Raw genomic sequence first — 27,005 nt, 5'->3', positions numbered from 1 at the left:
TATGCATCTATTGGTATTTCATATACAAGATTAGATGCTTAGGCATACAACACTATACCATGTATAGTGTAATGACAAAAGAGTTTGTCATACTCATTGCCCTTCCCTTTTTTAATGTGCTTATATATTTGCTTTCAAGCAAAAATATTTGAATACAAAGTGTTAGTCTACAACATAATGTAGACACATACTCATAAGTCCACAAGTCTTATGATTTTCTTTGCTATTCATTTTGCGCTTGCATATCAAGCCGCAAAAGCACATAAGTTCTTTTCATAAGAACCATAAGAGAAAGAGAGCATCTCATTTCCTCCAAAATGAAGAGGTGAATTCCCATATTATGCAAAAATGAAATGAACATATCCAATGAACATTAAGGATAATTAAGCCCATTAGGCGAGTTCATCAAACTCTATTAAATAATTATCCTTCAAATGGCATAACCATTTTCTGATGTTGTAATATGCCACAAAATATATCATATCTTTATATGTTGGAGAATTCCAGGTATCGCATAAAGTGTACCAAAGGATTTTTGAAAATTGGTGTACACAACGTAGATAATCTCCATGTAATGAAACAGTGGAGTAGATCTCCCAGTAGTGGGCAAAACTTTTGCTGCCTGAAAGCATGGTCTCTGGGCTGATATATTCAAAGAACATACCGCAGCCAATGCTTAGGACTCCACTAACCTGTGCTTGACCAAAATTTCAAAAATAAAATGGAAATCACCATAAAGGTGAATAACCAACATCACATCTCCAACATATCTACTTGGAAGAACACATAGGTAATCATCATAACCATATGATGTAGACCTCTTACTGATGGGCAAATAACATTTTGCTGTCTAAAAGCTTGGTCTCAGGGCAAATAAATTCCAAGAACTTATTGCAGCCAAAGCTTAGATCTCCATCATGTGTTTAATAATCCCAAGTACAAGATATGTGTACTTCTGGCACCTCTGGAAGCAGCGCAACAATTATGTCTTGTAGATAGATCTATCCTCGTTAGCAGTCACCCTCCGTGCATGCATCGTGGACGCCCGCCTATGAGCATACCGCCTGAAAAACAATGGCTCTGCCCAAGCGATCGCTTGGTGTGGATGGCTCTCTCACGCCCTCTCGTGCTTGTCATTCTCCTTTGCCTCCCTTGGGTGGTGTTCTTCTTGGCCTTCAAAGGTCTAACATACGAGGTGGGGGTTTCCTACTACATCAAGAAAATAAAAAAAGAAGTTCGCTATAATATTTAAATAAAAAATAAGTTCGTTATAAAATTTAAGAATGGGATCGAGTTTTCTATTTATTTTGATATAAATTTAATTTAGGCCCGTAATAAATTACGAAGAAAACATTTGGATCGTTCCCCCTCTAGCTAAAATACGCAATGATTCAGAGTTCAAATCTAAGACATGTTAAATTCAATGCACTGCACGATAACATTTTTCTTGAAATATTTAATGATTCGGTTATATATATAGCACACTAATAATAAGAAATTTATAACTGTCACCCAAGGAATCAAAGAATCATAACGCATTAATCCCTACTAGTCCCTACACCTAGCTTTACAACCTGCATGCGGGTCGGCCAAATAGCTTTCGCAACAGATCTTGGTTTTTTTTTTCTGTCAACGAAATCTCATCTGCTTGACACGTCAGCACGTCCCGTGGCGCCGGGCGCCGGCGCCGACCTTGCGTCCGCGCGGGCGGCGGCCTCGGGCGCGGGGCCTCACGACGACGGTCTTGGACTCGCCCCAGGCCGAGAAGGACTCCCTCTCCTCGTCCGAGTTGTCGCACTCGGGGAACGGCCCGTCCGCGTACCGCACGGCGTCGTAGCACACCGTGTACGTCATCCGGCGCGCCCTGAAGGCGCGCATGGCCGCGCGCTCCCGCGGCGTCATGACGGCGGCGTAGTAGTCGGCCGTCACGAGCCCGAGGAGGTCCTCCTGGTCCCGGAGCACCGGATCGTCGGCGCGGGAGCCGACGATGACCAGCCCGGAGAAGTCGGACGCGAACGGCGCGTGCTTGTAGTTGACCTTGTACTTGCCCCCGTCCGTGGCCCACGCGGACCCGTCCCAGATGGTGGCGTACACCGCCATCGGCTTCGCCGGGAAGTCGCCGCCCATGTCCGGGTGCCGGACCACCTCCCGGATCGGCGTGTCGTCGACGTAGAAGCTGCATATATAGATTGAACACGCATGCAGTAAGTAATCACTGATCAATGTAGAGACTAGTAGAGAGTACGTAGCGCTGCTTTCTAGTTTACTGGTGACTGTGCCACTGTGATGCGTACATGATGTGGGTGGGAGCCCAGAGAATGGAATAGCTGTGGGCCTCGAGGGTGGGGTCGAAGGGGAGGAGGTAGCGCTCCTCCCGCCCGTGGCTGGTGCTGCCGTTGCCGTAGACGTTGGTCTGCACGCGCCACTGCCCGCCCCACCGGCTGCCCAGGAACTCGAAGTCCAGCTCGTCGTGCGTCTTCTCGTATACGTCTCCATTATGTAAGAAATCAGAGGAGCGGAAGCCTTTTGATTAAACTCTGGCATATGTTCTCTGCCGAGCTTGCATGTTAATATAGGCAAAGGAAGCCGGAGATTACAACAATTCTGTTACAAGCGTTATCACCTCAACAAACTATATTCCTATCTTCTAGCCTCAGGAAGAGGTGCGTTAGGAAACAAACCAATATTTACGCAACATACTTAAACAAACTCTATTTTCCAACACACCCCCTCAATCACAACTTAGCTAAGTTGAGATTGTGTTTAAAATTTTCTAATTGTTTTACCGGCAAGGGCTTCGTGAATCCATCGGCGACCTGATCTCCAGATGACACAAAATCAATGTGCAACAGTTTCCTTGCCACCCTTTCTCGAACAAAATGATAATCTATCTCTATATGCTTAGTTCGACCATGAAAGACCGGATTGTTGGATAGATATTTGGCACCTATATTATCACACCATATTTTTGCCTGTTGAGGGCTTTGAACCCCAATTTCCCGTAACAAAGTTTGAATCCACATAATTTCAGCTGTTGCATTAGCTACAACTTTATATTCTGCTTCCGTGCTTGATCTTGATACTGTAGGTTGTTTCCGTGCACTCCAAGAAATTAAGTTAGTTCCCAAGAACACTGCAAATCCTCCGGTTGACCTTCTATCATCAAGACAACCAGCCCAATCTGCATCTGAGAAAGCACTCACAAGTAAAGAATTGGTTTTAGCAATTTTGATGCCAAGTTTGGTGCATGACTTTATATATCGCAGTATTCTCTTCACAGCAGCCCAATGTTCATCTGTAGGAGCATGTAAAAATTGGCATACTTTGTTTACTGCAAAAGAAATATCTGGTCTGGTGAGAGTCAAATACTGAAGTGCTCCTACTATGCTTCTGTACCGTGTTGCATCATTTTGACCAAGTAACGTACCACCAGCCGAATGTAACTTTGCTCCAACAGTCATTGGCGTGCTAACCGATTTACAAGATGCCATGTTAACTCTTTTTAGAAGATCATTGGCATATTTACCTTGAGTAAGAATTATACCATCATTAACTTTATTTACCTCAATTCCAAGAAAGTAACTCAGATCTCCCAAATCCTTAAGAGCAAACTCATCTCCAAGTTTTCTTAGAAGGGTTGTGACAGCCTGAGATGAAGCGCTAGCCACAATTATGTCGTCCACGTAAACAAGAATGAACATTTTTGCACCATCTTTATCCAGATAAAATAAGGAGTTATCGGATAAAGACATCTTAAATCCAAATTCGAGAAGCTTGTTGCTGAGCCTAGAATACCACGCCCGAGGTGCCTGTTTTAATCCATATATAGCTTTGTCTAGTCTACATACAAAATCAGGGCATGTTTTATCTTCATAACCAGGAGGCTGACGCATGTAAACTTCTTCTTCTAAATATCCATGAAGAAAAGCATTATTCACATCTAATTGTCTCAAGCACCATCCTTTTGACACAGCTAAACACAAAATTGTTCTTATGGTTGCAGGCTTGACTACAGGACTAAATGTTTCTTCATAGTCTACTCCATACTGCTGTTTAAATCCTTTTGCAACAAGTCTAGCTTTGTATCTATCCAAACTGCCATCCGCCTTTCTTTTAATTTTATAGACCCATTTGCAGTCGATAATGTTTCTGCCTTTACATGGAGGTACCAGGTGTTGTAAATTTAGAGAAATAAGTGACATGCTTTCTACATATTTAAATAGATTAAATATTCTAATTCCGAATAAAACAAGCATATAACTCAGACAAATGCCATATGTAATTATAGCAGCAATGAACAGTAGCAATTCTAAGACATGTAAACATGTAAAATAGCTACACAGGTCCATTTGGAAATTAAACATGGCTTGCAGATGAAGAAGGCAGATTAAACAAATAAACATAATTGTTTATCTTAAAGTATTACTCTCAAAATAGCGGGTTGCTGCACAAGACAGCCCTCCAACGCTAAAGGGTGATCAAAGATCCTCGACTAACGTGACAGTCCTATCTTACCAAAACAGGGTTTTAGAACAAATATTATGAGCCTAGAAATCAAGCATGAATATTAAGATCAAAACAGTGTGCATAAGAATTAAGGAACAATAATGAACTTAAATAATCAGCTTGCACAATAGTAAGAAATAACTAGGCACAGATAATATCAATGCTGAAAATAACAACACACTAAAACCCAGACTGTCACGTCGTCTCACTACACCGCTATCATCATCGAGCAATCAAATCCGCCCACAAATTGTGCAATCACACCCAAGTAAATAATACTAGCAGATTGCACAAAATTACTCAATAAATAATGAGAGGCAACGGGTAACTCACAGCACGTAGATTGTCTACGTGGGAAGACCAGCTCAGCGAACACGAGGTTCTGTCCCAGAAAACCAATTCCGCCGCCCACGTCCGGACCTGCACGGCGGGAGGTTGATGGAGATACTAGAGCCGCTGCCGGAGTCGAGGGAGACGTCCTCGACACCAGCTCGAGAAGAGGAACACCGCGCAGTAGGGAGCCCAAGCACCAGGCCACGGTGGACAATAATCAGAGCCCACAAAGCACCACACAGGTGCACTGGTACAGCAGTAGAACGCACGTAGACCGAGCAACACGAGCGCAGGGATCACCTCTACCCTCTTCCAATCACCACCAGCGAGAATCACCACAGGAGATCGAACAAATCTACCGAGATTCGATTGGAGCAGTGAACAGGGAGAGAAAGCAGATACGAGCGTCTGCCGAGAGATGAGCCAAACGGCCAGGGGATCGAGCTCCCATTTAAGGAGCCGAGAGGAGAGAAGGCAAACTGATTTTTACCGAAAGATCCGGACGAACGAGCCGCACAGATCGAAAAAATCTGTTGAACGCCGCCGCCACCTCCCCCTGGGAAGCCTCCAGTCTCTGGTTTTCTCCGGCACCCTGGTGCCCCTTCGCGTGCCCTACGGGACGAGCTAGCTGGTGGGCTGCTCGGCCACCAGGCCTTGAGCGGCCCACTCGGCTGGCCTCCCTCCTCATTTTTTTTTCATTTCTTATATTTTCCAATAAAGAAAATAAAGGGAAAATCCCCTCAAATGAACAGCAATCCCCACCATTTTCACTCTTATTTTCTGATCAATGTCATTGAGCTCCTGTACTGTTTATATACTACTTTTCGGCAGAGGTACTTGTTAGGTTTGAACCAAAGCCTATCCCAGTGTGTTCCAACCCTGCACGAGTAAGCGGAGGACTACGCCTTGATCCACAAACCCTAGTGTGAGAATCTTCGCACAAAAGGCACATAGTACTAGGCAGATTATCTGCTTCTCTTACGGGGCAGGGCGTTACGGTCATGCCCTTTAATATCTATTCATGAGCTCACTAGAGAGAAAACCCCATTCTCTCCTGGACTGCGACCCCACAGTCAGCTCATATAGGTGAAATCGTTAAGGAAATTCTGTAGGACAATTTCCCTGCTTATAGCATTGACTTCATTAAGAGCATATCGCTCAACCTGCCATACAGTTAGAGCACAGCAGCTCATGAGACTCTTTATCTTTTGTGCTCTTGGTTCCACAGTGCTTCGTTTCCTGGAGCCTGGATCTCGGGATCTCCGGTCACACAGGACAGTTATCCGCAGTTGAAACCGCTAACAGGGTACGAGTCCCATTCCCATACACGCTGCTTGAATTGGCTTTTGAGCCAGCCCTTTGGTGAAAGGATCAGCAAGGTTCCTTTCAGACTTGATGTAATCTACGGTTATTACACCCGTCTCTCTAGCATGCCGACATGAATCAAGTCGTCTTCTGATATGCCTCGAGGATTTTTGGTTGTCCTTTCTACTGTTCACTTTCAGCAACACAGAAGTGTTGTCACAGTATACTAGGACAGCCGGTATCGGCTTTGCTAGCATTGGAAGGTCTGACAATAGGTCTCTCAACCATTCAGCCTCCAATGCTGCTGAATCAAGTGCAACTAATTCAGCCTCCTTGGTGGAACGTGTCGACACTGATTGTTTAGACGATCTCCATGACACGGCCCCACCAGCTAAAGTGAACACATAGCCACTTGTAGACTTCATTTGATCCGAGTCAGAGATCCAGTTTGCATCACTGAATCCTTCAAGTACTGACGGAAATCCGGTATATTTAATACCAAGATTCATCGCTCCCTTCAAATACCGAAGCACTCTGTACAAGGCTACCCAGTGTCTATCTCCTGGACTGGCCGAATAACGAGCCAGTCTGCATACTGCATATGAGATATCTGGTCTAGTTGCGCTGCTCAGGTACATGAGAGATCCGATGATCTGCGAATATAGTAGCTGGTTCACAGGCTCGCCTTCATATTTACTGAGCGTGTAGGATGGATCATAGGGCGTGGTGACTGGTTTACAGTCCATATGTCCAAAGCGAGTCAGGACCTTTTCCACATAATGGGATTGTGACAAAGTAATCCCATCCTCACCCTTTATCAGCTTGATGTCCAGTATAACATCAGCTTCACCCAAGTCCTTCATATCAAAGTTCTTGGAGAGGAATAATTTTGTCTCCATGATAGCCTCCAAATCGGTCCCAAATATCAATATGTCATCAACGTATAAACACATGATGACACCTTTGCCCCCAGAGAAGCGATAATACACACACTTGTCGGCTTCGTTTACACAAAACCCGGCAGTGGTTAGAGTATTATTAAACTTCTCATGCCATTGTCTGGGAGCTTGTTTAAGACCGTATAAGGATTTAATCAAGCGACACACTTTGCTCTCTTGACCTTTAACCACAAATCCTTCTGGTTGCTGCATATAAATTTCCTCTTCCAGCTCTCCATTTAGGAATGCTGTCTTTACATCCATTTGATGGACAAGAAGTTTATAAGCAGCTGCCAGTGCTAAAAGCACACAGATTGTGGGCAATCGAGCCACCGGAGAATAAGTATCAAAATAATCCTCCTCTTTCTTTTGAGTAAAACCCTTAGCCACAAGATGGGCCTTGTACTTTTCAATAGTACCATCGGGTCTCCTCTTCCTCCTAAAGATCCATTTACAGCCCACAGGCTTGCAACCAGCTGGGAGATCAGTTATCTCCCAAGTTCCGTTCGAGATGATTGAATCCATCTCGCTACGGACAGCCTCCCTCCAGTACTCTGCATCCGGAGATGTATATGCCTCTGTGAGGGAGCGTGGTTCTTCATCCACTAGATAGATAATATAATCATCACCCAGAGACTTTTCAGTCCTTTGTCTCTTACTCCTCCTTAACTCCAAATCTGGAGTCTGGTCATTGACACTCGAGGGCAGAGAATATGTCCGAGATGGACCATCTGGGGCTACTACTTCCTTATCCCGCATAGGGAAGATGCTCTCAAAGAATGTCACATCTCGAGACTCCATTATTACATTTATAGCAACTTCACTTGTCTCGGAATGGACCACTAGAAATCTATAAGCTGCACTGTTATGTGCATAACCCAGGAAGACACAGTCTACGGTCTTAGGGCCTAACTTTCTCTTCTTCGGCAACGGGACATTCACCTTTGCAAGGCAGCCCCAAGTTCGAAGATGCGAAAGATCTGGCTTCCTTCCTTTAAATCCTTCATAGGGTGTGGCCTCACGGTTGCGAGGCGGCACCCTGTTCAGGACATAGCATACTGTGAGTACTGCCTCGCCCCACCATATGTCAGGCATCCCCGAACTTTGCAACAAAGCATTAGCTAAGTCACACACCGTTCGGTTCTTCCTTTCAGCTACCCCATTTGACTGAGGTGAATAAGGAGCAGTGGTTTCATGAATGATTCCACACTCTTTGCAGTACTCATCAAAAAGGTTGGAAAGGTATTCACCTCCTCTATCAGACCGTAACCTTTTAATTTTCTTGTCTAGCTGGTTTTCAACTTCAGTCTTATAGATCTTAAAGTGTTCTAGTGCTTCATCTTTAGTTCTGAGTAAGTAAATATAACAGAACCTAGTAGCATCATCTATCAAGGTAAGAAAGTATCTTTTACCGCCTTTTGTGATTATACCATTCATCTCACAGATATCTGAGTGAATTAGTTCTAAAGGAGTGGTACTTCTGCCTTCAACCGTATGAAACGGTTTTCTAGGCTGCTTAGCTTGCACACAAATACCACATTTTACACCTTTAACATGTTTATATTCAGGAATTAAAGACATGTCACTTAATCTCTTAATGGCCTCAAAATTCACATGACACAAACGGGAATGCCATATATTATTAATGGAATCGTTATTACAGACCACATTAACATGGTAAGAAGAATGATTATTCAAAACAGAAAGACGGAACAAACCGCCTGACTCATACGACTTTCCAACAAAAGTACCAAACTTAGACAAGACCACTTTATTAGACTCAAACACTAATTTGAGACCCTGTCGACATAGCAGCGACACTGAAATGAGGTTCCGGCTCATCGAGGGCACATAGAGTACGTCCTTCAGCACGAGCGTCTTTCCTGAAGTTAACTTCAGGCAGACCTGTCCAGTACCTCGAACTGCTGCCGGAACACCATTTCCCATCAAGACTGGTGCGCTGTTGAATCCCTGGAATGAAGAGAACATGGATCGATCAGCACAAATATGAACAGTAGCACCGGAATCCATCCACCAGTCATCTGATGGACTTGCCATAAAGGCCTGAGGTGCATACCCTGGGGTGGAGTTAACCACCACGTTCCCTTCTTTGCGCTGAGGTGGAGGACCTTTTCCCTTCCTAAGTTTGCACCTCCGAGCTGTATGCCCGGAGACACCACAAACGTAGCAGATAAAGTCCTCCTTTTTCTTCTTCATCTTTTTGGACTTAGGTTGGTTCATATTCTTCTGTGGAGAGTTCTTCTTCTTCTTCTGGAATTTTCTATCTCCACCCTTCTCAACAACGTGAGCCTGGAGTTGCTGAGATGGCTTGTTACTGGACCTTGCACGCTCTTCCACATTTATCGTAGCTGACAACTCAGTGAGAGTCATTTGCTTCTTCATGTGGCGGCGTGAAGTCACAAAGTCTCGCCAAGAAGGCGGGAGCTTTGCCAGTATTGCATTCACCTGAAAACTATCTGGTAGGACGCAACCATATTGGACCAAGTCCCTAACAAGGAGTTGAATCTCCTGTAGCTGCTCCATAACAGACCTTCCCTCAACCATTTTATAGTTGAGATAGTTTTCCGTTGTGAATGACTCATTGCCATTGTCAACTTCAGAGAACTCGTTCTCAAGTTCAGTCCATAGACCCTTAGCGGAGGTAAAACCAGAGTACACGTCGAATAAGCGGTTCGACAAGACGTTCAGCAGACGAGACAAGCATGCCTCATTGGCTTCGTCCCACTTGGCCTTCTCCGCAAGTGCGGCGGCCTTCGCTGCATCATCAGAATCATCTGATGCAACCTGGGGAACAGCCGATGTCACTACCCAAAATAATTTTAGGTCAGTGAGCCACATGCGAGTCTTAATCTGCCAGCGCTTAAAGCTAGCGCCGTCGAACGCTTCAGGCTTAATGACATCAGAACTGGAGGCCATAATACGAATTGGTTTTCTGGATTGTTGTAAATTTAGAGAAATAAGTGACATGCTTTCTACATATTTAAATAGATTAAATATTCTAATTCCGAATAAAACAAGCATATAACTCAGACAAATGCCATATGTAATTATAGCAGCAATGAACAGTAGCAATTCTAAGACATGTAAACATGTAAAATAGCTACACAGGTCCATTTGGAAATTAAACATGGCTTGCAGATGAAGAAGGCAGATTAAACAAATAAACATAATTGTTTATCTTAAAGTATTGCTCTCAAAATAGCGGGTTGCTGCACAAGACAGCCCTCCAACGCTAAAGGGTGATCAAAGATCCTCGACTAACATGACAGTCCTATCTTACCAAAACAGGGTTTTAGAACAAATATTATGAGCCTAGAAATCAAGCATGAATATTAAGATCAAAACAGTGTGCATAAGAATTAAGGAACAATAATGAACTTAAATAATCAGCTTGCACAATAGTAAGAAATAACTAGGCACAGATAATATCAATGCTGAAAATAACAACACACAAAACCCAGACTGTCACGTCGTCTCACTACACCGCTATCATCATCGAGCAATCAAATCCGCCCATAAATTGTGCAATCACACCCAAGTAAATAATACTAGCAGATTGCACAAAATTACTCAATAAATAATGAGAGGCAACGGGTAACTCACAGCACGTAGATTGTCTACGTGGGAAGACCAGCTCAGCGAACACGAGGTTCTGTCCCAGAAAACCAATTCCGCCGCCCACGTCCGGACCTGCACGGCGGGAGGTTGACGGAGATACTAGAGCCGCTGCCGGAGTCGAGGGAGACGTCCTCGACACCAGCCCGAGAAGAGGAACACCGCGCAGTAGGGAGCCCAAGCACCAGGCCACGGTGGACAATAATCAGAGCCCACAGAGCACCACACAGGTGCACTGGTACAGCAGTAGAACGCACGTAGACCGAGCAACACGAGCGCAGGGATCACCTCTACCCTCTTCCAATCACCACCAGCGAGAATCACCACAGGAGATCGAACAAATCTACCGAGATTCGATTGGAGCAGTGAACAGGGAGAGAAAGCAGATACGAGCGTCTGCCGAGAGATGAGCCAAACGGCCAGGGGATCGAGCTCCCATTTAAGGAGCCGAGAGGAGAGAAGGCAAACTGATTTTTACCGAAAGATCCGGACGAACGAGCCGCACAGATCGAAAAAATCTGTTGAACGCCGCCGCCACCTCCCCCTGGGAAGCCTCCAGTCTCTGGTTTTCTCCGGCACCCTGGTGCCCCTTCGCGTGCCCTACGGGACGAGCTAGCTGGTGGGCTACTCGGCCACCAGGCCTTGAGCGGCCCACTCGGCTGGCCTCCCTCCTCATTTTTTTTTCATTTCTTATATTTTCCAATAAAGAAAATAAAGGGAAAATCCCCTCAAATGAACAGCACCAGGTGCCATGTGTTATTTTTAATCAAAGCATTAAATTCAAGATCCATTGCATGCTTCCAATTTTTATTACCAATAGCGTCTTCGAGATTTCTAGGCTCACTGTCAGCAGAGACAAGAAAAGCATAGCGAATAGTACCATCAGTGTAAACTCTGGGTTGTCGAATACCATGCTGAAGTCTTGTCCTCGGTGGATTTTCCTCTATTGCTGGAGCTTGCGGTATGGGAACTATTGCTTGTTCAATTTCTCCCCCTTGTGTCGCAGAAGGTCCAGCGTGATCAGGCGTTGTGCTGGCAATGCTGGGCGTATCCTCTGGACGCGTGGGTGAAGAAAACAGCGGTGTGCCATCTGCAGAAGATAATACATTTACAGGAGAGCTGTCAGGCGGTGCACATACATTTACAGGAGAGCTGTCAGACGGTGCACAGATTGGAGCAGATGGCGTGCTGCATGCTGGTGGCGTACTGCATGCTGGTACACGTATTGGTAGTGGTGGATAATGCTCCCATGCTGCAGAGTTGCCCACGTTGCTTGTAGGGGCACCTTGCATGCTCCTTTTTTCTGCTGGAATCTGCACAGAACAGCTTGTCGCAGTATCTTGATTCTTAGAAAGATTAGTCACGTAATCCATATTCGTACCCCCGAAATGGCTAGGAAGCAAGACTGGCGGTAAAAGTAATATTTCAGATCTTAATTTAGCTCCTGCATTTTTATGTAATTTAGAGAAGGGAAAGATATTCTCATCAAAAACAACATCTCTAGAAATATAGATGCGCCCTGTATTTTCCTCAAGACATTTGAAGCCTTTGTGCATATTGCTATACCCTAAGAAAATACACTCTTTGGATCGAAATTCAAGTTTTCTGGAATTGAAAGGGCGAAGATTAGGCCAACATGCGCAACCAAAAATACGCAAGGAGGAAAATTTTGGTTTAACCAAGAATAGTTTTTTCTAGAGATGTGGAGTATTGAAGGACTTTGTTGGGTGTACGATTTATGAGATAAGTGGCAGCAAGAAACGCTTCATCCCAAAATTTTAGTGGCATGGATGCTCGTGCTAAAAGAGATAGCCCAACCTCAACAATGTGCCTATGTTTTCTTTCAGCAGACCCATTTTGTTGATGAGCGTGAGGACACGAGACATGATGAGAGATGCCAATTTTAGTGAAAAAAGGGTTAAGTTTCTCATATTCTCCTCCCCAATCACTTTGAACCGCAATAATTTTTCTATTGAACAAGCGCTCAACTAGATTCTGAAATTCTTGAAATTTTTTAAAAACTTCCGACTTGAATTTCAATAAATAGATCCAAGTAAATTTGCTATAATCATCCACAAAACTGACATAATACTTGTATCTGCCTACAGATTCGGGAGCAGGTCCCCAGACATCAGAAAAAATAAGTTCTAGAGGTTGATTTGACACACTACTAGACTTTGAATATGGAAGCTGGTGGCTTTTTGCTTGTTGGCAAGGACCACAAACATACTCTTTATTGGACTCAACTTGATGTGGAAGATTATAATCTCTAAGGACTCTTTCAACGACTTGAAAAGATGGATGACCAAGACGATCGTGCCATCTGACAAGGGATGGCTTATTGACTCCAAGAGCAAGCTTCTTGTGGCAAGAGGATGGCAAAGGGTACAGGCCTCGGTGACAATTTCCTTTAAGCAGAGTGGTCCTCGTGTCCCGATCCTTTACAAGAAAGAACCAAGGATGAATCTCAAAAAATACATTATTATCTAAGGAAAATCGATGAGTGGATATCAGATTCTTTGTTGCATGTGGGACATGAAGGACATTGCGTAATTCAAGATTTCGTGAAGGGGTATGAATAATAGATTTTCCAACGTGACTAATTTTCATACCTGCTCCATTTGCCATGTGAACTTGTTCCGCGCCATGGTACTTGTCACGAACAGCCAATTTGTCAAGTTCTCCTGTTATATGATCAGTGGCTCCCGAGTCCATATACCAGTTTGTGTCGACATTGTATGAGTTTGTGGCAGCTGCAGCAACATGCTTCTGATCTGGAGTGAAATTTTCGTCGAATCTATGCCAGCAACGATCGGCCGTGTGTCCAATTTTGCCACAGACTTGGCATTGTGGGCGATTGGTGACACTATGACCATTAGACCGAGGGTTATTATTGTGGAAGGACCCTCGACCACTTTGTGTCGAGCTGTTGAACGCCCGACCACCACCACGTCCGCGACTGAAGCCGCTACGTGATGGTCCAGCACGGCCACGACCACGGCTTGTAGCATTCACCGATGATCCAGAAGAATCATAACTGCGTAGATTAACACGAGTTTCAAAAGCAAAAATCTGGGCAACTAGTTCGCTTACGGTGGTAGGCTCGGTCTTGGCGAGAACTGAGTTCACCACCGAATCATATTCTTCGTCAAGTCCTGCTAGTATGTACTCGACCAATTCTTCTTCTTCTAAAGGACGGCCAGCGGCAGCCATCTCATTACCGAGTGCACGCATCTTGGCAATGTACTCGGTGGCCTTCATTGCACCCTTCTTTGTGGTTGCCAGTGCAAGGCGTGTGTTGACAGCACGCGCACGAGTCTGGGATGTGAAGAGCACTTCAATGGTGCTCCATGCTTCTGCTGCGGAACTCTTAGATGCCACTTGCATCCGAATGTCCTTGGACACAGATGCGAGCAAGTAGCTGAGAACCTGCTGATCTGCAGCGATCCAGTCTTCATATTCTGAATTTGCAGTCTTAATGAGATTGCCATCAACATCCTTGATTTCTACTTCTTCTGCTGGCTTCGTCTTCTTTCCTGTTAAGAACCCTTCAAGGCGCACGCCACGAATGGTAGCCATAACTTGTGCGCGCCAGATTGGATGATTTTCTTTGTCGAGCTTGTCAACAATAGGATGGAGATTCATGGTGGTGAGGTTTGGGATAGTAGATGATAATGCTCCAGCCATGAGAGCTATAACTGAAGGGCTTGAAGATGGGATCGTGGGATTCCTATTTGGTGATGGCTCTGATTACCATGTAAGAAATCAGAGGAGCGGAAGCCTTTTGATTAAACTCTGGCATATGTTCTCTGCCGAGCTTGCATGTTAATATAGGCAAAGGAAGCCGGAGATTACAACAATTCTGTTACAAGCGTTATCACCTCAACAAACTATATTCCTATCTTCTAGCATTAGGAAGAGGTGCGTCAGGAAACAAACCAATATTTACGCAACATACTTAAACAAACTCTATTTTCCAACACATTAGACAGCTGCAGGATCAAAAGGATTGCACAAGCATTATGCACGTCATCATGTGCTAGTTGGAATCTCTGAACGTTGCAAGCTCCAACAACTACTACAGAGCGGTTGGACACCATTCACTGCAGTCACTGGCGCAGAGGCGTGCGAATAGTACTAGAAATTTAACCAAACAGGGGGGGCTACTATCAATTCGGTAGCATTAACTAATTTTTTTTGTTTGTACCTTAATCAGTCATCACTCATGAGGGGCGTGAATGACTGAAGAGGGAACATTTATTCCCGGGGCCAGGCGTCGCAGCCTTTTCTGGGCTGCAGAGCCCAGGCAGCCCATGTGGGCCGCGCTGTAGCGTGCTGTGCCTGTGGCCTGTGCGGCGCAGGCAGGACATGGGCGCGTAGCACCCTCGAGGCCTCGACTCGCTATGGCTCGCCGCGGTTTCGAAAGAGCGGCGGCGGGGGATATACATACCGGATACGCTACCAGTAACGTTGCGGCATCGATTGAGAAGGAACACTCACGTAGAAGGCGACGACGACGCCGGCCGTGTAGCCCCTGGGCAGCTTGATGGACGCGCTGAAGAAGCCGTGGAGGTAGTAGTCCGACGAAACGAACCCGGAACCTGCGGCGGGGCGAGCAAGCAGCCTGCTTATCAGCAGACCGTATCGACGGCAAAGAACAGAGGGTGGAATGGAAGACTCATGTCGGCTGTGAAAAAAAAAAGGTGCGTGCGTGCGGGTCGGGAACTCTGCAAGGAGCCACGTACCTATAGATGTCCAAACGGGCGGCACGGCCCGGCCCAGCCCGAGCCCGTTCCAGCCCGGCCCGTTTGAGCCCGGCCCGTTTGAGCCCGGCCAGATAATCGTGCCGGGCCGTGCCGCCCGACGGGCTGCCTACACCAGCCGAGCACGGCACTGAGCCGGCCCATCCGTGCCGGGCTGGCCCGGAAAGCACGGCCCACGGAGAAGCCCGTGCCGGCCCGAGCACGGCGGTCGTCGCGGCGAGGGCGGCCATCGCGCTGCTGGCCTTCGCGTGCGCGTTCGGCGTTCCTGGCCGCGCTGCTGGGCTTCGCGCTGCTGGCCATCGCGCTGCTGGCCGCGACGACATGAGCCTTGAGCTCCGGCCGCGACGAGCCCACCATGGAGGAGCGGAGACGAAGAGCGCAGAGCCGGAGCGGAGACGCGAGATCGCACGGTGCTGTGCCCAGCACCGACGACCTGAGCCCAGAGCGGAACACGGGAGCGGTGCGGCCGCACGGCGCTCCTGTGCTATGGTCTGCGCGGCTGCATGCGCCGTGGCCGGCCAGGAGCTCAGGACTCGCGCGGGATCTGCAGGAAGTGTGCCGGCCGCAGGGAGGAGGGAACCAGGAGCGAGAGGAAGAGTGGGAGAGTGGGCTGGCGGCTGGGGTGGGTGGAGAAATCAGGATTTAGGTTTTAGTGGTATTAGAATAAACGGGCCGGTTAAAAGGCCTGGCAGATACCGGGCCGTGCTCGGGCCAGCCCGACGGGCTCAAATATCTGTCGGGCCCGGCACGCTATTCGGGCCGGGCTGAGCCCGGGCCCGTTTCAATTCGTGCCGTGTCGTGCTCGTGTCGTGCTAAAATAACGTGCTTCGTGCCGTGCTAACGGGCCACGTGCTTTTTGGACATCTATACACGTACCGGACCGGCGGTCGAGCAGGAGGCGGACGCTCCTGTCGTCGGGGGAGCGGACGAGGTTGCCGTCGCCGAAGAGCGGCGAGAAGCGCTCGTCGAAGGCCACGGTCGGCACGTCGAGGGCGGAGGCAGCCACGAGTGATAATAAGCCTGCCCACGTTGCGGCGGCGAGCAAGCCCGTCGGCGAGACCCTCGCCTTCACCGCCATGGGTGGGCGCGCGTGCAGAAGAGCTTCTGCGCGGCTCGCTGCTCTCCAGCCTCTGGCCTCGGTTTCCTCCTCGGCCTCCTCGAGTCCTGTCCCTGTCCCTGTCCCTTCCTTTTTCCGTGTGCACCACTGGCAGGCGGCGGCTTACGATCAAGAGCCAAAAACCCCCAGACGCGTTTCTTGGCCTGGGCTGCCTAATGATCCTGGCTTGCTTTATACGCGGTCTTGTGCTATATTAATTGGCCGGAGCCGGGAGCCGGAGGAAGGGGGATAGAGATAGATACGCGGCTGCGTGTGCGTCATGCGCGGACGTTGGGAGCTGCCTTTTTGAGCCGCAGCCACAGGCCACACAGCCCACAGCCCATGCTGAGGTGGACTCGGTTAGTGTGGCGTGGGCCCCCAGTGGCCACGGAAGCCCAAGGAAAGGACGGAGCAGCCAACAAAGATTATTACAGGAGCCGGGAGTAGTACTGCTACTGCCACTGTCGTGGTCGTGGTGCACCGGGTTTGGTTCGGGGAAAAAAAGGAGCGGTAACGTGGTAGGTAACCGGCGGTCAATAAGCAAAGCAAAGCAAAGCAACAGCTAAGCTCCGCTGGTGACGGGGGCAATGGTCCTAAGCTCCGGTGGGGTTGCCCGTTGCCTTGTCCTGTTTCGTGCCACTCAAAAAGACAGCAACGCAGCGCATCTGACTGACCTAATCGTGTCTTCGCGCGTGGCGAAACGGCTGCAGCGGGAGCTTAGGTAGGGCATGCTAACTTGCCACACTTTGCCTAACTTTTCTGCCTAAGGTTAGTTCTTCAATTTGAACGACTAACCTTAGGCAAAGTGTGGCGTAGTTAGGCATGAACCAAACAGGACCGTAGTGTTTGGTTGAAAAGCCAAATAGAACGGAGCCGTTCTGTCTCAGTTTTGTTGCTGTTTAGAACGGAATGACTCCAATTAGGGAATATTCTCCTCAGATCCGGAACCAATCCACTCCAAAAAAATCAACCGAACGGAGCCGCTCCGTTACCATCCCGCTCTCACAGTCACGCTCCGTTCCGTTCACTCTGCAACCAAACAAAAAACAGAGCCGCTCCGTTCCAGATTACCAAACGCAGAACAGAGCGGCTCTGTTTGTAGAATCAGGGATGGAACTAGAGATGGCAATGGGTAAAAACCCGTTGGGTATTACTTACTCAAACTCATACCCGCGAAGAAAAAATACGCCCGCTAAAAAACTCATACCCATGACGGGTATAAAATTTTGCCCAAACCCATACCCATGCGGGTTTCGGGTACCCAACAGGTTTCTCATACCCACTAACATCAACATAAAAAATAATTCATCATGTAAATGGCAATCAATACATTAATAAGCTAGCATAAAAGGAACAATGATAACTAATTTTAGCCTAAAATTTGTTACATGAAGTTTATTTCAATTAGAATATATTCAATTAATAATATAATGAGACATATTTATAAGGAATGTTGATTTTAAGGCGCGTTTTAAAAACTCATGGGTTTGCGGGTATGGGTAGTGGAAGAACAAACCCATGCCTACTTACCCGTTGGGTTTCCATTTGAACCCATTAACAAACCCATGGTAGAGAAATTGATCCAAACTCATACCCTAATAGAGCAAAAACCCACCGGGTTTCGGGTAGCGGGTACCCATTGCCATCTCTAGATGGAACGGCTCCATTCTACTTGGCTCCTCAACCAAACACTACCTTAATGTCAGGCGACGTGCTTGGATTGTGGACGTGGCCACGTGGGATGGACGCGTCGCGTCTGGTGAGAGATTTATCACAGGGAGTGCGACGTACTACTACGTGAGGCACCGCTAGCCGGAACAGCTGGGCTGAAATATAGATGTCCAAACGGGCCACCCGGCACGGACACGATCCGAACCCGATTCGGCCCGGTCCAAATAGTGCCGGGCCAGGCACGACCCGTTAATGGATCGGGTTGGGCCGTGCCGGCCCACGTGCTCAGCCGTGTACCCAAGCACGGCACGTCCATGTCTGGATCGTGCCGGGCCGGCCCGAAAGCCCACCGTGCCAAACGGGTCGTGCCACACACTGGCCCACCCAAAAACTCAATGCATAACAGACCAATTATAAATTATATAGATTACGCAGATTAAAAATATATAAATCACATGCTGCCACAGATTACACAAAATATATAATATTGCGTAGGTTACACATAGATCATAGGATTCCACAGATTACATACAAAACATATTACACACAAAGAGAAAATATATTACACAAGTTAGAACAGATCACTCGCGGACACAAATATGCAAATGAAATAAATTATATAGAGATGTTAGTACAATGGCCGCCTTATTAAAAACCTTCTTAGGTAAAAACTCACACCTCGTGAGAAAACCCTAAGAAGGAAAAAAGAGTGTAGCCCAGCTCCTAAGTTCATTAGTTTATTACAGTCCACAATCCACAACTCCACATTCCATAAGTTCATACATGCATACAACTCATAAGACATAAGACATGCAGATCCACCTAAGCATTTTCATCATTCCTAGATAGTGTTGTTGGGTCATCAAGCCAGAGGTTTTCATGCTCAGCTTCAAGTTCTTGTGTGTCCTCCCTCCACACTATGTTGCAGGTGAGCATCAGCGAGTTCCCAATCTTTGATACAGGACAATATCTCAACCATATTAGGAGCTAGTCGGCGCTCTTCAATCACCCTGCCAGCAAGACTAAAGGTAGATTCTGAAGAAATAGTAGATGCTGGCACGGTCAAGACATCCTTAGCAAGTAGTGAAAGAATAGGATAAGTTAATTTATGATGATGCCACCAAGATAGGACATTGAAGTCCTCATCAAACTCAGTGATAGTGTCACTGTCTAAGTAGGAAGCTAGCTCAGATGTTGATGCAAGAGTAGAGATAGATTGAGGGGTAGAAGAAGAGGAACCTGGTCTCCTTCCTAGTGTAGAATAATACTCACCATCAAGGTCATCATCACCATATATGTCATCCCATGCCATTTTTTTCTTACCACAACCAAGTGCTGATGGTTGGTGAGTGGCACTCAAGCGTGCATCGCCAAATTTGGTCTCATACAACTGAAATACCTTGGTTAGCTTAGTACGAACATCAAATCGAAGCCTAGAGTAATCAGTACCAGTTAAACTAGATAACTTAATAAAGACCTTGTTAAAACCCCTCGTTTTAGCTCTAGGATCCAAAATAAATGCAACTGCATATAAAATTGGAATGTCTCTCCAATACTTCAAGAATTTATCTTTCATAGGAACAACAACACATCTTAGCAATATATCATTCTCAAATGCATTTAGATGTCAACACCAAATTTACGAGGGCGAATAGCCATACTCATACAGTAGCTTTTATATGCAGCTATACGTTGGTTGGATGCATTTAAAAATGTTATAGCAGTTCTAAAGTCATCAAGATATGTTCTGATAGGATCCAAACCAGATTTAACAATTAAATTAATAACATGACATGAACAACGTTGATGCAAAAACATAGTAGACAATTCATCATCATATGCATCGGTACCAAGGCTACTATCAGGAACAGGTACACCAAGGTAACCACACAAGAAAGGTCTTACAAATTTCATGGCAACATTATTTGAGGAAGCATTATCCAAAGTTATAGCAAAAAAAATTTCAGTTAAATTATACTCATCAATCACAGTAGCTACAAGATTAGCAATATTAACACCACTATGCTTACCATCAATGAGCCTAAGTGCAAGCAATTTTTTTTCTAATTCCCACTTAGAATTAACAAAATGAGCTACTACACTTAAGTAATCCTCCTTTGCTTTTCCAGACCAGATATCAGAGGTAAGACAAATAGAACCAACATAATTTTTAAGAGTACCAATTAAGTTCTGCATACGCTCATTATATAATTTAACCATGTCCCTAGCAGTGGTTTGCCTAGAAACATGCACAAATATAGGGTTATGAGCTCGATTAATGTAACATTGAAAAGCAGCAGTAGAACCATGCCATAGAGGCAGATCATCCCTAGCAATTAAACGACATAGTTCAGTCCTAGCAACAACAGGAGAGTACTCCCAACGCTGCAAAGTACCATCAGCATTGTACTTAAGCACTGATTGGACTTGGCTAGAGCGTTCATGTGCTTTCTTAGAAGGACAATTATGTCGCAACAAATGGCCAGTACCAGAACTAGATCGAGCACTGAGTGTTTGCTTACAGTGCTTGCAACGAGCAGCATACCTGACTTTCTTACCATTGACAGTCTAAGTCAATTCATCAAAGTCATTCCAGCACTTGGACCTTTTCTTCATCTTGGTACCACTAGCATCAGGATCAGCCTGACTAGGATCAGGGACTGGTGGGCTTGTGGATCCAGTGCCAGTACCAATTTGAGCCACCAGCAAGTGAACAGATAAACGACCAGCAAGCGAACAGCGACCAGGCAGGCAGCTACACATGTACTACACCAAATCTAGATGAGTTCTGCACAACTACAAGATGTGTTCTGCATAGCTACAACTACAAGCAAGCGAACAGACATAGACGGAGGGAGGGACGAGGAGGAGGACGGAGTACCGCTGTACCAGAGTCCGGAGCCGGTAGCGACGGTTCGACGTCGAGGAGCGGAGGGGTTAGGGTTAGGGTTAGGGAGTACCGGTGTCGGCGTTTCGAGACCGGGGGGTCCTTGGACCGACGAGTGAAATGACGCCGCGTGCCCCAGCCCAGATGGGTCGGCGCGAGACGGAGCGCGAAGGGGGGAAGGAGACGGGCGTGAGAGGTGGAAATCCCGTGGCCTTCGTGTTCGTCCCGCGCCCAGGTCGGGTGCGCTTGCAGTAGGGGGTTACAAGCGTCCACGCGGGAGGGGAGCGAGCGGCCTCACGCGAGCGCCTGTCCTGTCCTCTTCCCCGCGCGGCCAACCCTCTGTAAGAGGGCCCTGGTCCTTCCTTTTATAGGCGCAAGGTGAGGATCCAGGTGTACAATGGGGGTGTAGCAGTGTGCTAACGTGTCTAACGGAGGAGAGCTAGCGCCCTAAGTACATGCCATCGTGGCAGCCGGAGAGGTCTTGGCACCCGGTTCATGTAGTGTCGTGGCCGTCGGAGGAGCGCTGGAGCCTGGCGGAAGGACAGCTGTCGGGGCTGTCGAGTCCTTGCTGACGTCCTCTTGCTTCCGTAAGGGGGCTGCGAGCCACCGTCATCACAGAGCGTGCGGGACGCCATCATTACTTGCTTGGCGGAGCGAGCCAGATGGGACGCCGGTCTTGTTCCCCGTAGCCTAAGTTAGCTTGGGGTAGGGTAATGATGGCGCCTCCTGTTGACGTGGTCGGTCCGTGGTGCCCTAGGTTGGGCGATGTGGAGGCTCCTCCGAGGTTGGGGTCGAGTCTGTCTTCCGAGGCCGAGGTCGAGTCCGAGCCCCTGGGTTGGGCGAGGCGGAGACCGTTGGCTGAGGCCAGGGCTGAGTCCGAGCCCTGGGGTCGGGCGAAGCGGAGTTCGTCGTCTTCCGGGGCTGAGCCCGAGTCCGAGCCCTGGGGTCGGGCGAAGCGGAGTTCGTCGTCTTCCGGGGCTGAGCCCGAGTCCGAGCCCTGGGGTCGGGCGGAGCGGAGTTCGTCGTCTTCCGGGGCTGAGCCCGAGTCCGAGCCCTGGGTCGGGTGGAGCGGAGTTCGTCGTCTTCCGGGGCTGAGCCCGAGTCCGAGCCCTGGGGTCGGGCGAAGCGGGGTTCGTCGTCTTCCGGGGCTGAGCCCGAGTACGAGCCCTGGGTCGGGCGGAGCGGAGTTCGTCGTCTTCCAGGGCTGAGCCCGAGTCCGAGCCCTGGGGTCGGGCGAAGCGGGGTTCGTCGTCTTCCGGGGCTGAGCCCGAGTCCGAGCCTTGGGTCGGGCGGAGCGGAGTTCGTCGTCTTCCGGGGCTGAGCCCGAGTTCGAGCCCTGGAGTCGGGCGAAGCGGGGTTCGTCGTCTTCCGGGGCTGAGCCCGAGTCCGAGCCCTGGGTCGGGCGGAGCGGCGTTCGTCGTCTTCTGAGGCTGAGCCCGAGTCCGAGCCCTGGGTCGGGCGGAGCGGAGTTCGTCGTCTTCCGGGGCTGAGCCCGAGTCCGAGCCCTGGGTCGAGCGGAGTGGAGTTTCCTATGGTGCCTGAGGCCGGGCCTGGCGGCTTGTCAGCCTCACTCTGTCGAGTGGCATAGCAGTCGAAGCGGCACAGGCGACGCTGTCCTCTTGTCAGACCGGTCAGTGGAGCGGCGAAGTGACTGCGGTCACTTCGGCTCTGTCGACCGGAGGGCGCGTGTCAGGATAAAGGTGTTAGGCCACCTTTGCATTAAATGCCCCTGCGATTTGGTCGGTTGGTGTGGCGATTTGGCCAAGGTTGCTTCTTGGCGAAGACTGGGCCTCGGGCGAGCCGGAAGTATGTCCGTTGCTAGAGGGGGGCCTCGGGCGAGACATAGATCCTCCGGGGTCGGCTGCCCTTGTCCGAGGCTGGGCTCGGGCGAGGCGTGATCGAGTCCCTCGAATGGACCGATCCTTGACTTAGTCGCACCCATCAGGCCTTTGCAGCTTTGTGCTGATGGGGGTTACCAGCTGAGAATTAGGAGTCTTGGGGGTACCCCTAATTATGGTCCCCGACAGTAGCCCCCGAGCCTCGAAGGGAGTGTTAATACTCGCTTGGAGGCTTTTGTCGCACTTTTTTGCAAGGGGACCAGCCTTTCTCGGTTGCGTTTTGTTCCGGGGGGTGCGCGCGAGCGCACCTGCCGGGTGTAGCCCCCGAGGCCTCGGAGGAGTGGTTTGACTCCTCCGAGGTCTTAATGCCTCACGCAATGCTTCGGCTGGTCTGGTTGTTCCCTCATGCGAGCTGGTCGTAGCCCGGGTGCACGGTCGGGTCCCAAGTTCTCGGGCTGGTATGTTGACGCTGTCAACGGTTTGGCCGGAGCCGGGTTCGCGAGAGCAGCCCCTGAGCCTCTGCACAGGGCGAGAGGACGGTCAGGGACAGACTCAACTTTTTTACATACACCCCTGCGTCGCCTTTCCGCAAGGAGGAGGGGGGGAAAGCGCCATGTTGCCCTCGGAGGGCACCGAACATGGTGTCTCCGGTGAGCTGCTGGCGGGTAATCCGAGTGGACGCCCGTGCCCCATTTGTTAGGGGTCGGCTAGAGGCCCGGAGGCGCTCTCAAAAGTACCTGCGGGTGATCTGCCGGACCCGGTCCCCTGTCGACGGGGTTCGAGGGCTCGATGCCTCCCTCTGATGGGATTCTGTTACAAGATCGTTCCCGCTGGTCTCGGAAATGTCCTAGGGTACCTCGGGAGCGTAGCCCGAGCCTTGGTTATGTATCGAACGTACCCAGGGTCATCCCTCGCTCTATGTCTAAGGCGGATGTGAACCCTTCGAAGGCCAGCCTACGAACCCCTGATCAGTAGTGGGCACGGAGCCCGAGTGGCCTGAGGCAGCCGTTGAACCCTTCCGAGGGGCCGGCCTTCGAACCTCTGACCAGTAGTGGGTGTGGAGCCCTTGCGCTCTGAGGCGGCTGTTAAACCCCTCCGAGGGGCCAGCCTTTGAACCACTGATCAGTAGGGAGGCTCGGAGCCTATTTCCTTCACGGGGAAGGATCCTTTTCGGGGTATCCCCCTTTCTCGGTCCCTGTTGTAAGAGAGAGAAAGAGGAAAAAGGAAAAGGATACGAAATCGAATGACGTGGCGTACCTTTTTGGACGCGGTCATTATGGCGAAGGCGAAGCGTCGCTTGCTTCTCCTGCCTGAGGCGCCGCCTGTCCCGCCACGGAGTTAATGCGACGGGGCGAGTGGTTCGCGAGGCGACCGTTGCGCGTGCGCAAGCCGTTCGAGGAACGGAACGAGGGCGCGCCGTCTTCACGCTGTGAGAGAGGGTTCTCTCGCTGCCCCTAGACGGGACGTGAGCTTGGCTGACGACGTGACCGCTGCTCCTGCCCGCCTGCCACCGCCATTACTGCCGGCCCATTTTTGGCCGTATTGACCGTCGCGTCTGGCTGGCACTGCTGGGTCGTACGCAGGGTTGCCTCGAGTCGCGGTACTGGTTCCGCAGTCGAGGAGGCATGGCAGTGGTGCCAGTGGCGGTGCAGTTGCTTGCACGTAGCGACCGGCGCGCCGGTTGCATGACGCGTGGGCGTGGGCCCCCATGCTAGGTGTGTTGGAAGTCGGAGGGGCGCGCCCACTTGGCGCGGTTGCATGCCGCCTGCATGGCTGCCCGCCCTTTTGCCCGCTGGTCTAGGCGAAAGTGGAGGAATGCTCGTAACCCCTGGGCGGTTGCATGCACCGCGCGCGGCGGTTTGGCTTCTTCTGCTCTGGGCCAGCTTGCTTGACGCGTGGGACCTAGCCCCCGCGCCGTAAGGGGAGGATCTTGGAGCGTGTTGGAGAAGACTCAGCCCACGACGGCTGAGGACGCAAGTAGGGAGAGTCGCCTTTAAAAGGAGGGTGACCCCCTTGAAAGGCGGCCATGTCTTCGCGCTCCCTTATGCATCGTGTCTTTCCACCTTCCGAGCCCCCAGATGGGGGACACCCGCAATCCTTTCGCCTTGTCGTTGGAAGAACGCAACTCTGTGGGAGTTGGTACCTTTCAGCCATCGTTCGGCTTCAAGGATTTTCATCATGCAGCCCGGCTGCACCCCTCCGCCGGCGGTCACCCAAGACGGTGACCTCCAGTTCGATGGCAGGGGAAAGCAAGCCGGGCTGCGGCCTCTGCCCCTCCCTCAGCCTCAAGGATTTTCATCATCAGTGCTGGGGAGGGGAGTGTGCCGAGTTGGGGTCGGCCCCTGCGCGGGCGGCGGCCCGCTCCTTCCCTCAGTGATCGGGGGGGAGGGAGTTCGCCGTTCGTGGCGCTGGCAGCTGCCGCGTGCCTGGCTCTCTGACCCGAGTGGCTTTGGAGTCGCTCCCGGCGCCGCCTTCCGCCACGGCAGCTGGAAGAGGTTCTTCCGCCGACGAGATAGCCGGGGCCGCCCACGGACCGACCTCCAACTCTACGGCCTTCTGCCCATCCTTGCCTCACGAGTGAGGGCACGGGCGAGGGCCTCATGGCAGCAGCATCCGCCCTGAGGTCATCGCTGCTGCTGTTCGGCCCCCCGGAGCAGAAGTCGTTGTCGTCGCCGCTGCTGGAGCGGGCGACGGCGAGCCGTTCGTCGGTCTTCTGTTGTTCCGCAGGCCCCCCAATCGTGTGGGGTTGTTCGTACCTGCGGAGGTGGAACCGGAGTTCCGTTTGTGATGGCACCTTGAATGCCGGTCTTTTGTTCATTATGGTTGTCGGGGCCTGAACGTGTATGTATTTTTGGCGCGGAGCCGTGTTTTTTCCTCATTTTCGAGCACTAAGACTCGCCTGTTGGTTTTCTGAACCGCTTCACCAAGCGTGAGTCGCCTCGTGCAAAGGTGACGAGTGAGGTATCCGTATCCCGGAGGCGTAGGAGTCCCTCGGCTCGGTCGGCCTTGGTATCCGAGGCTTCTCTTGCTTAGTTAAAGGAACCCCTTGGCCGCTCTTCGATGAGCCGAAGCCAGGGGTAGCGGTGTTAGCACGGACAGAGGCAGAGTTGGCTCGAAAAGAAGACTTGGTCGGCCGGAGCCTGGTCGGGTCGTCCGTTAGCGGGACCGACGCTAGAGTTGATCTGCCGAGGCCTCGGGCTGGGCTGATGTCTTCAGGGGACAGCTGGCCGAGGCCTCGGGGTGACCAGCCGAGCTGCCTGCTGGAGCCGGATTCTTGGAGAAGACCCTGGCGGCGATGGCCCGGGCGTGATGATGACGTCGTCCTTCAGAGTGGAGATCCTCGGACCGCGTCGCCGTCCGAGGCTAGGTCGGACCTCGCCGAAGGTGTAGTTGACACCGAGGGTGCTGCTGCTCCCTTCAACCGTCAAGATCCGAGCCTACAGGATCGGATTATTTTGTAGCGTGTGTTTTCTGCGGTCGCCGAGGCCCAAACACACCATCGTCGTGTTGTAAAGCTGCGCTTCTTTTCCTCTTGTTTCGAGTATCTGGACTTTTCCGTCGGTAACAGAATTGTCTGTGCGAGCGAGAGTTGCTTTTCACGGAAGGTGATGAGTGAGGTATCCGTATCCCGGAGGCGTAGGAATCCCTCGGCTCGGTCGGCCTTGCCGCTTACGCGTACTCTTGCCCGTCCATAGGGTTCTGTCACCGACGCAGTCGAGAAGGCCCGAAGAATCGCTTCGGCAGAGGAGCTTTCGAGCGTGAAGACTTGTTCGGTCCGCGGAATCACTTATCCGAACGCGAGTTACTTATCGCAGAAGGTAATGAGTGAGGTATCCGTATCCCGGAGGCGTAGGAGTCCCTCGGCTCGGTCAGCCTTGGCTGCTTACGTGTACTCCGCCGTTTTCAGGATCCACTTTCGAAGTAGTCAAAAAGCACGAAAGACATTCTGGCAGAAAGGATCTTTTTTTGAGGAAAATTTTTGACGCAGAGGGGGTTCCCCCCTTTTAGCCCCCGAGGGAGGGTCGGGCTTTG

At 49.9% G+C, this 27,005-nt stretch overlaps 1 protein-coding gene across 4 annotated transcripts; it reads right to left on the bottom strand.

Moving 5' to 3' along the window:
• Positions 1–1,485: 1,485 nt before the first annotated feature.
• LOC103653943 (probable xyloglucan endotransglucosylase/hydrolase protein 30) lies at positions 1,486–16,852 on the bottom strand. 4 transcript variants are annotated; one of them, XM_020552660.2, is made up of 3 exons: positions 16,358–16,781; positions 2,295–2,490; positions 1,486–2,176 (listed from the first exon to the last, which is right to left on the bottom strand). In XM_020552660.2, exons 1-3 carry the CDS (start codon positions 16,557–16,559, stop codon positions 1,657–1,659), a joined length of 918 nt encoding a protein of 305 aa, XP_020408249.2. In that variant the 5' UTR covers positions 16,560–16,781; the 3' UTR covers positions 1,486–1,656. The 4 variants fall into 4 exon arrangements, with proteins under 4 accessions (XP_020408249.2, XP_023158131.2, XP_035823266.1 ...); XM_023302363.2 differs by lacking the exons at positions 1,486–2,176; positions 2,295–2,490 and adding an exon at positions 4,635–15,319 and having other exon boundaries at positions 16,358–16,852; XM_035967373.1 differs by lacking the exons at positions 1,486–2,176; positions 2,295–2,490 and adding an exon at positions 4,635–15,319 and having other exon boundaries at positions 15,464–16,781.
• Between the last annotated feature and the right edge of the window lie 10,153 nt (positions 16,853–27,005).

The sequence above is a fragment of the Zea mays genome, chromosome 4 (assembly GCF_902167145.1).
Source record: "Zea mays cultivar B73 chromosome 4, Zm-B73-REFERENCE-NAM-5.0, whole genome shotgun sequence".
NCBI classification, from domain to species: Eukaryota; Viridiplantae; Streptophyta; class Magnoliopsida; order Poales; family Poaceae; genus Zea; species Zea mays.
The sequence above is the reverse complement of the archived record's forward strand: the minus strand, read 5'-3'. Positions and strand labels throughout refer to the sequence as shown.

Excerpts from the sequence above, each read along its gene's own strand:
- LOC103653943 (XM_023302363.2), bottom strand. The coding sequence starts at position 10,271 with ATGTTTATTTGTTTAATCTGCCTTCTTCATCTGCAAGCCATGTTTAAT.